This window comes from Plecotus auritus, assembly GCF_963455305.1.
Source record: "Plecotus auritus genome assembly, chromosome: 12".
NCBI classification, from domain to species: domain Eukaryota; kingdom Metazoa; phylum Chordata; class Mammalia; order Chiroptera; family Vespertilionidae; genus Plecotus; species Plecotus auritus.
The window spans coordinates 38,423,310-38,432,734 of NC_137778.1; the positions used below are offsets into that span (position 1 = coordinate 38,423,310).

The 9,425-nt window shown below is 48.8% G+C and overlaps 2 protein-coding genes across 5 annotated transcripts in view; one reads left to right on the top strand and one right to left on the bottom strand.

The window, feature by feature from the left end:
* The window catches only part of ATP5PB (ATP synthase peripheral stalk-membrane subunit b), a 30,273-nt gene extending 28,267 nt beyond the window's left edge, over positions 1-2,006 (bottom strand). For all 3 annotated transcript variants that reach the window (XR_013959480.1, XR_013959481.1, XM_080648970.1), the window contains exons 1-2: positions 1,879-2,006; positions 1,579-1,615 (exon numbers count right to left, since the gene is read on the bottom strand). Coding sequence is in view for 1 of the 3 variants with exons in the window: in XM_080648970.1 (XP_080505096.1) it covers positions 1,579-1,615; positions 1,879-1,918 (77 nt within the window). In the remaining 2 variants the exon portion in view is untranslated. The remainder of the gene's footprint in view (positions 1-1,578; positions 1,616-1,878) is intronic.
* WDR77 (WD repeat domain 77) lies at positions 1,380-8,921 on the top strand. 2 transcript variants are annotated; one of them, XM_080648967.1, is made up of 11 exons: positions 1,380-2,076; positions 2,245-2,391; positions 2,638-2,823; positions 4,047-4,188; positions 4,374-4,423; positions 5,177-5,247; positions 5,386-5,440; positions 5,896-5,967; positions 6,688-6,796; positions 7,304-7,372; positions 7,904-8,921. In XM_080648967.1, exons 2-11 carry the CDS (start codon positions 2,277-2,279, stop codon positions 8,061-8,063), a joined length of 1,029 nt encoding a protein of 342 aa, XP_080505093.1. In that variant the 5' UTR covers positions 1,380-2,076; positions 2,245-2,276; the 3' UTR covers positions 8,064-8,921. The 2 variants fall into 2 exon arrangements, with proteins under 2 accessions (XP_080505093.1, XP_080505092.1); XM_080648966.1 differs by lacking the exon at positions 1,380-2,076 and having other exon boundaries at positions 2,153-2,391.
* The last annotated feature ends 504 nt before the right edge of the window (positions 8,922-9,425 follow it).

Consider the following 9,425-nt stretch of genomic DNA (forward strand, 5'->3'; position numbering starts at 1 on the left):
TGCTAATATTTACTAAGCATATACTACGTATCCAGCACTAGTTTTATAGTTTTAAAATGGAATTAAGTCCATTTTAATTTTCATAACCCATAATGTACAATTATCTCTATTTTGCAGATGAGGAAACAGAGGCCACACAGCTGGTAAGTGGAGAGGCCAGGTGTACCTCTTTCTTCTAGCTTTGGAGTTCTTATGCTAAACCAGTGATTTTTCAAACTTTTCATCTCTTCGCACACATAACTAATTATTAAAATTCTGCAGCACACCAAAAAACATATTTTTGGCCAACCTGACAGAAAAAATTGGTATAATTTTGATACATTCACTTGATGTCCATTGTTGTGTGGCTGTTGTCATTTTTTTATTTGACAGTCTAAGGCAGTGGTTCTCAACCTTCCTAATGCCGCGACCCTTTAATGCAGTTCCTCATGTGGTGGTGACCCCCAACCATAAAATTATGTTCGTTGCTACTTCATAACTGTAATTTTGCTACTGTTATGAATCGTAATGTAAAATATCTGTGTTTTTCGATGGCCTTAGGCTACCCTGCTAGCGGTTCTCAACCTGTGGGTCGCGAAAATATTTTTATGGTTGGGGGTCACAACATGAGGAACTGTATTAAAGGGTCGCGGCATTAGGAAGGTTGAGAACCACTGGTCTAAGGGAAGAGAGGTCAGTGCCCTTGACTACATAGTCAGGTGTTGCATGTTTTAAAATCCTTGTGGCACACAGGCTGAAAATCGCCGCTCTAAACCACTGCTCTATAGGTATCTCCTCTCTAGACTGTGAGCTCCATAAAGCCTTACTCATTTTCTATCTCTGGCTATCCGGGTGGCAAATAAAAAGCTATTGAATCAATAGATTTCCCTTACTCTTATCACCTGACAGTAAAAGTCGGAATCTGGGAGACAGACTGCAAACAACTCGCTTCATTTTTGTTTTACTTTAAAGAAACCTGTTCACTCCTATGTGGGATATGAAACAGAAAGCAACAAGCTAACAAACAAAACAAATAAACTCATAGACACAGACAACAGTCTGACCAGAAAGGGGCCGGGGGAAGGCTGAAGAGGGTAAAGGGGGTCAAATACATGGCGAGGGAAGGAAACTAGACGTTGGGTGGTGAGCACACAATGCAATATACAGGTGATGTATTATACAACTGTGCACTTGAAACTTAATGTTATTAACCAATGTCACCCCAATAAATTTAATTAAAAACAAAGCAAAAACTTGTTCTTGGGTATGCAAAAATTCTGATGATAGGAACTCTGATTCGCAATGTGGCAGTTAAGTCTAGCTGAAGGTCACAAGGGAGAGGGGGCGGGGCTTAGAAGACATCAAACCAGTTTATAGTTTAGTTAGAACACATCACCTAAACTCTTCATCTTTGCCATTCTGTGATACGACGACGATATTCTAGGTAGTTCAGGAGCCCAAGTGTTTGAATGAGGCTTTACGCGTTCCAAAATTACCTTAAAAAAAGGTAATTTCTGGCCCAAAGCTAAGAGGTCACAGAGAAGCGAAATGCGAGGACAAAACAAGGACGAAAGGGAGTATTACGCCCCTCTCACTTACCCTGGACCGAGGAGGGCGGCGTTCTTCAGAGAGGGGGCTGCAAATACACACGGCGCAGGTCAGCAAGGTCAAGGTGACATTTACTTTGCCCTTTCCTTGTTCCCCGCGAGGCCCGACCACTAAGGCCACTCACCTCTCTTTCCTGTCCCCCGAGACCTCACGCTCACCTTCCGAGCGGCGCTAATAACTCCCCACTCAGGCCCAAGGCTCGCTAGCACTTTCCTCCCACCCGCTCCGCATAACCCTGACGCGCTTCTCTATAGTCACTCCGATAGCCCCAACCAGGTCTACACCTCTCACCCGCTGCGGCGGCTGCAGAAAACACCACCCGAGACAGCATGGTCAGCGAGGGCAGGCTCGGCGATCTTGGCGTCCCAGTGACCTGGACGAAGTATTCTATCAGAGTCCGAGCAAGATGGTCGCCCGCAAGTCTCGCGAGAAGAGAACGCGAACCCTCGTTCCCTCAACTTCTCAAATTCCTTTTTCTCGCGATAAGAGGTACGTCGCGCGGAGTACCAGTCGCGGAGGGCGGCAGCCGGAAAGCGGAATGGAACCGTAGAAGCAATTCTCGCGAGATGTAGAGTGCCAGTAGCCAGTCCAGAGGGGCGGAGGCCCAGGGGGTACCACGTGGGGACTGTCGGAGCTGAGTCTCCCGCGGGCGTCCAGTTTGGGTCTAGGTTGGCATTGAAACCGTGGAGATGAGGAAGGAAACCCCGCCCCCGCTAGTGCCCCCGGAGGATCGCGAGTGGAACCTTCCCCCTAATGCACCCGCCTGTATGGAGCGGCAGTTGGAGGCTGCGCGGTACCGGTCGGGTGAGCCGAGATTCCGGGCCTGGGGCTCCCTCACCTCACCTCGGGGCGACCCTTCCCGACAATGTTCCTTCTGGCCCGCCCCCGCCCCTCCTGCCACCCTGATCCATCCCTCGCTGAACTCAGTCCCCAGCCGTGCCCCGCGATCCTGAGCTCACATCCAGCCTCAGCTCGCGTGGTTTTCTGAGCTGTCGCCATGGAGACGAATCCTTACATTCCCCACGCGCTGACAGCTTGTACCTCCCTTAGATGGGGCGCTCCTGCTCGGGGCTTCCAGCCTGAGTGGCCGCTGCTGGGCTGGCTCCCTCTGGCTTTTCAAGGACCCTTGTGCCGCCCCCAACGAAGGCTTCTGCTCGGCTGGAGTCCAGACGGAGGCCGGAGTAGCTGACCTCACTTGGGTGGGGGACAGAGGTATCCTAGTGGCTTCCGATTCAGGTGAGTCACTTTCTCCTCAACCCCACAGGTGCAATGAAGGCCAAGGGGTACAGGTCGGGCTAGGTTCAATCTTTCATGCCCCACACTCAGTGCATGGGGTAGCTTGAGGGTGTTGGTCCCTAAGGAGAACTCCTGTGTAGGTGGGAATACCTTTTCCAAAATTCTAAATTGCCTGATGGGAGTTTCTAGCAAAACTCATAACAAAATTAAGAAATGGGTTGGAACTGTTTTTCTTCCATGTAACCTGTCCCATAACCCCCCAGTCTAGATCAAGGATAATCTTAATCTTAGAGATAGTGTTGAAGCCAATCTCTGGTGTCTCTTTCCATATTTTCCCATTTTCTTCTGAAATGTCTCTATTCTGCTTTCTTTGTTTTGAATGTCAGACTCAGTAGTGGAGATTTTGGTATTTTTAAAAAAGGTCAGAATTGGCGTGTTGGTAGGCATTCCATGAAATTGAAAATTGAGCCTCTGACAGTTGAGCTTGAACACTACATATATTCAAAACAACTTTTGTGGTGTTTTCAGTACTTAACCAGTCACTGTGCAAGCCATTGAATTATTCAACGTATTTTTAAAGACTCTGCAAGACATTTATTGAAACCGTTCAACAAATCGTCCTATATAATAAGAGAGGAATATGCTAATTATCCGTTTCGCCCTGAGGCGTAAGGACCAACCACATAACTGCAGGAGGGTGGGGCAGCGAACTACAAGCGGGCTGGAGAGCTACAGGAGGGTGCAGGGCAGCAAGCTATGGGGGGGGGGAGGGGGACTGGAGGAGCTACTGGAGGGTGGCAGCGACCTACTCGTGCACGGATTCGTGCACAGGGCTACTAATATTTATTATAATTGGGAAGCTTTAACCACACTGGACTGTGTACATAGATGATTGTGGAGATGTCGTCCTTTTTCTTCCAGGAACTTATTTTCCAGTATTTTCTCACTGGAAGTGGGGTAATGGAATTTACCAGCTGGCTCATCTTTTCCTAGAAGCCTTCCCCACCTAATTGTTTGGATTGTTTTTAGGAAAATAGTAATACCAGCATAAAGGCAAATGGCTTGGAAGTTAGCTAACCCCTCTAATAATGTGGACTTTGCTTCTATAGAAATAACTTACTTTGTTAGCTTAGTGACAATGGACTACGTGAGTCCTAGAAGTGAATTACTGTGTTGGTATAATTCAAGCTTGTTTCCTTCACCCTCCATCCTATCCCTAACAGGTGCTGTTGAATTGTGGGAGCTGGATGAGAATGAGACGCTCATTGTCAGCAAGTTCTGCAAGTATGAGCACGATGACATAGTGTGTACAGTCAGTGTCCTACACTCCGGCACACAAGCTGTTAGCGGTAGCAAAGACTTCTGGTGGGTCCTTGTTCTCAGCACTCCTGTCTCTAAGCCTCCATTGGATGTCTTCACTGTTTGATTAGCCTTATTATATAACGTTTTAGACTCATTATAATATCCCAGTGACTAATGATGGCATATCTATAAGGTTTCCCTGGAGATTTTGCAATCCACTGAAGTATCTGTTTCCTTTTGCTTCTTAGCATCAAGGTCTGGGACCTCACTCAGCAGATGGTACTGAATTCATACCGGGGTGAGTGCCCACTCTTTTTTCCAGTCCTGGCCTTAGCCGTTTATTTATTTATTTATTTATTTATTTATTTATATTTTTATTGACTTCAGAGAGGAAAAGGGGGAGGGAGAGAGAGAAACATCAATGATGAGAGAGAGTCACTGATCAGCTGCCCCCTGCACGCCCCCTACTGGGGATGAGCACGCAACCTGGGCATGTGCCCTTGACCAGAATCGAACCTGGGACCCTTCAGTCCGCAGGCCGACGCTCTATCCACTGAGCCAAACCAGCTAGGGCAGCCGTTTTATTTTTATTTCATTTTTGGACTCTTTTTTTAAACTTTGCTTGGATGTTAGGGGCAGCAGGTCCTCGCTCTCCTGCCTGACTACTACAGGCAGCTACTCATTCACTTGGAGGAAAGAGAACATTCAGGAAATCGATTCCCTTAAAACTTAGTGTCCAGAATTCCCGTGAGGCATGCGTCCTGCAGTATGAAGAATAGTCTTCTAGGATGTTAACTATGAAATCTTTCACTGTTCCTACTCAGCCCTAATTTCTCTCTCATTGTCTTTGCTAATTAAATTTTCCCAAGCCCGTTTTAGGTTTTATAACTCCATCAGCATCTCCTCTTAGGTTTTGTTTCATTTAAAATCTCTTGTGAAATTTATTAAATTGCATCATGAGCCTAGGCCTGCTTCTCCCCCTTGATAGGGTCTGGCTGCTGGATAGTAGTGGCTTCAGCTTTTCTCACATTTCTCTCCCCGTCGTGTACAGCTCACTCCGGGCAGGTCACCTGCGTTGCTGCCTCTCCTCACCAGGATTCCATGTTTCTTTCATGCGGTGAGGTGAGATACAACCTTTTCTTCCCTTCCCACTCCCCAGCCACACTCCAACCCCCGAGGCCAAAGTGTAGTGTGGAGACCTCCTGGCCCGCGACTGCTGCTTTGGATCCTGAAACCCTTTTTCTCTTCCTCTGCTTCTAGGACAGTAGGATTTTACTCTGGGATACCCGCTGTCCCAAGCCAGCATCACAGATGGGTGAGCCTGAGAAAGCGCGGTGGGAGAGTGGGACTGGGACCCACCCAGGAGAGGCTTTCCTTGGCCAGAGTCAAAAGGAAAGCTGTCAGATGCCAGTTGCTGTGACATAACTTACATGACCACTCTCTTTCCCACTGAGGCTCTGCTGACCTCAGAGGAAGTGCTGGTTCCTGGGTGGTGATTCATTTTCCATTTCCTGGATGGGTCAACAAAGGGGCCACAGTTGAAATCTTCATGCTTTATGCTTGAAACTTGCCTGCGACTTGTGTCCAGCAAGGGCAGGAGGCTGGTGGGTAAATGGAAGTTATGAGGGTCAAGGATGAGGATCTGGCTGCCTTGGTGGCTTTGAGAATCGGAACAAAGAGTTCCTGGGAGTTAGACTGACGTCACGTGAGAAGCATCTTCTCGGAGCTGCACTCTGGGTCTCATACGGAACCCTCTTCTCTCCTTTGCAGGCTGCAGTGCCTCTGGCTACCTTCCTACCTCACTAGCTTGGCATCCTCAGCAGAGCAAAGTCTTTGTCTTGGGTAAGGGAGCACCTCAGACTGCGTGTTGACTGTAGGAAGGGGGAGGATGAGAGAGGGAGTGCCAACTCCATAATGCACAAGGCTCTGGCTGCTCTGCCTCAGCACGCCTGGCCACCACAGGAATGATGCTGACGGGGGCTGGAGAGGGGGACAATCCTAACGTGGTTTTAATTCAGCTTTGGACAACATGATGATTTCCTCCCCCAGTGGATTTGAGTCCTGATTGTTTGTTCTGGCCCTTGTATCCTGGGTATGACTAGAAGTCAGTGGGCCACAAAGCACGGGGACCATGACACAGCAGGTCCTTGAATAATGTCACTTCATTCAGCATCGTTTCATAACATTGATGAGATGCCACAGGAACTTAAATCTTGTTTATATCAACGAGCCTATGCAAATTGGTTTCATTATATGTTGTTTCACTTAGAATCACAACCAATCGGTGATGTTAAGTGAAGACTTACTGTAGGGGGAATTTCGTTCTGTGCATAGGGGTGCTATCATAGTGACAGGGTTTGCGGTTGAACTGATAACTACATCATCCATTAATTTAATTTTCACAACCACCCAATGGCTACTTATTCCTACTTAACAAAAGAAAACTGATCCTCAGAGTGGTTAACTTGTCCAGCATCGCGGGACTAGCATTCAAATCCAGGTCTGGCTGAATCCCAACGCCCGCACTCCTAACCACTACGCTGTGCTCTTGCTTTCCTGCAGGTGATGAGAATGGCACTGTCTCCCTGGTGGACACCAAGAGTGCAAGCTGTGTCCTCAGCTCAGCCGTGCACTCCCAGTGTGTCACTGGGCTGGTGTTCTCCCCACACAGGTACTGTTCTTTGTCATCAGGGCCTGCCGGGAACACCTGGGCACAGCGAGGGGACTTGCTTATGTCAGCCAAGCATAGGAAGTTCCTTAAAGCAGACCCGGCTCTGCTGAGGTTTCAGAATGTCAACAGTCTCTTAAGACGGGTCCTTTTTTGGGTTGTGCAGTCTCTGTCTGCAAATGGCTAACATCCAGCTCAGCACCCTACACAAGGAATAGTGCAGGTTTCTGGGACAGAGTGGTTGAGAAGCCTGTGTTTCTGGGTTATTGCTGGAGCTGCAGGGAGGGACCAGATGGGGTGGTTAGTGGCCAGGACCATTGTCCACCCTGGATTTTTTCCATTTCCTTCATCTTTCCTTGGAACTTAAAGTGTCGACTTGAGTGGTAGCCAGACCCTAACCCAATGTGGGGACTAGGCCCCTTCTCCCGTCACTTTAGAGTGGGGGTTGGGAGCTGGCCCATCGGGGTTTGTCTTGGGACCCATGGGCTTCCCTTCCCCTCCCTCTTCTAGTGCTCCCCTGCTGGCCTCTGTCAGTGAAGACTGCTCCCTGGCTGTGCTGGATTTGGGCCTGTCTGACGTGTAAGTGCAAGGGGAGCTCTGTGAGCGGGAAGCGGGGAGGGGAGCAGCGGTGCCAGGTCCTTTTCCTTTTCAGGAAAGTGCCTTGTCTCTCTCAAGGGGACCAGGTGGGGGAAGCAGCGGGGTGTTGACCCTCTCCCTCCTGGGGCTGCTTTACAGCCCGCTCTGTCCTTGGTGGAGGAATGTGGTGGCGGGCGGCATTTCTGAGACTGGCATGCCATCTCCCAGGGGCAGCCTGCCCTCTTCACATAAAGAATCGCTTAGTGAATTGGAGCCTATTACCAGGTGAAGAGCACCAGATAGAAGGCCTGTTTGTCTTCCTTCTTGGCCATGACTTGCGATCTGAGCTTGGCCCATGACCCTGCTCTTGCTCTAGCCACGGTTTCTTCGTCAATGGAAATAAGGTTCAGGGAGGTCCTCTGGGGGATCATACCTATGACGAAGTGTGTGTAATACATCCTAGCAATGTGCCTGGATATGGTGGGTGCTCTCCTCCTGTCCCTGCCACGCTCACACTTTCCTTTCCCCTTCTAGGTTCAGAAGCCGAGCCCACAGAGACTTTGTGAGGGATGCTACTTGGTCTCCACTCAATCCCTCCCTCCTCACCACCGTGGGCTGGGACCACCAGGTCATCCACCACCTGCTGCCCATAGAACCTCTCCCAGCCCCTGGACCTAACAGTGTTGCCAAGTAGACTGGGTTTAAGGCAAAAAGCAAATCCCCCAGGAGTAGCCTCGCCCTTGGCCCTCTCAGTCTGGGAGACCACACAGGAGCCTTTTCAAATCCAGGTCAGCTGATACCCCAGACCTGGGCAGTCACTAGGCATGTCTCAGCCTGGGCTGGCTGATTCTGGGGTCCCGTAGTCATAGGGGAGAACAACTATCTGGGAAATGGTTAGGTATGTGTGTCTGAGTGTGTGTGTGTGTAGTTTTTTGGTCGGGAGAGGGAGAAGGATAAAAAGTCCATCCCACGTCATTCCCGAAGCCCACCATCTCCACCCCCTAAAAAGTTCATGAGGCTTTTATGCTTCCCATGTAGTTGTGTGTGTGGAATCAGCTGGATCTAGATGAGATGTGGGCATTCCTGGATTCTAGAAGCAGCTCATACACTACTCAGAGAGATGGGAGCAGCTTCATTTTTTTTACAGAACTTAATTCACTTTTAACACGGGCAGTGCTTCCATTCACAGAAACCCAGGCCGGCTCAGCTGGAGGAAGAGCCGGGCCACTCACCACAGTTTTGCACATCTTGCCGTTAAACTGAGTCCGACATCCATTTTCTGGCCGAATAAAGCTTGGTGCCTGTGTAGTGCCTCCCCACCTCCCGTAGAGTTGTGTATGTGAGAGGTGAGGGCTTTTCTATCATAGAGGCCATAGATGGGGATGGTGGAGAGCTTAAGGGCATTTCAGTTACGTTGAAAACTGACATACAGACTTGCAGAGAAATGGCTGCCACCTTTCTTACCTGAAAATAGCCTGGGGCCTGACCGCTCCTGCCCCTGGGCCCTCTCTGTGGATCCTGGCTGATGAAATAATAAAACGTTTAGGCTTTATGGGCCTGTCTTTTCCAACGCGTCGTATGTGCAGTTACACGTATTTCCCTTCTCAGGGTATCAGTCCTACGCCCCCAGAGCAGCTGGTTGGAACTTCAGCTAAACATTTGGTGACTGGGGTTGGACTGGCTGCTGCTGCCAGTTAGAAGTCATGGATCAGTTACTGAGCGTATTGAAATGGAATATAATCCGTCACGTACTTTTGTACTTGCAAGTTCAGCTTAGCTAAAATCGCACGGAACTGGGGCCGTTTGAAGGAACATGGACACATTTTTATAAGTAAAGATTCTGGTCAAGCATGTCCTTTGGGAGGCACCATGTGATAAGCATTAGAACTTTAGTTTCAAAGTGAACTTTCCCATTTCTGTAGAAAGAACCCTTTACCTGAGGTTTGGACATAGTACTGACCTCTACTACTTTATTAAAATAGTCTTTTTTTTTTAACTGCCTCAATTTTTAAGTAATTATATAGGAAATGATATTTTGGGGGTATTCTACATTTTC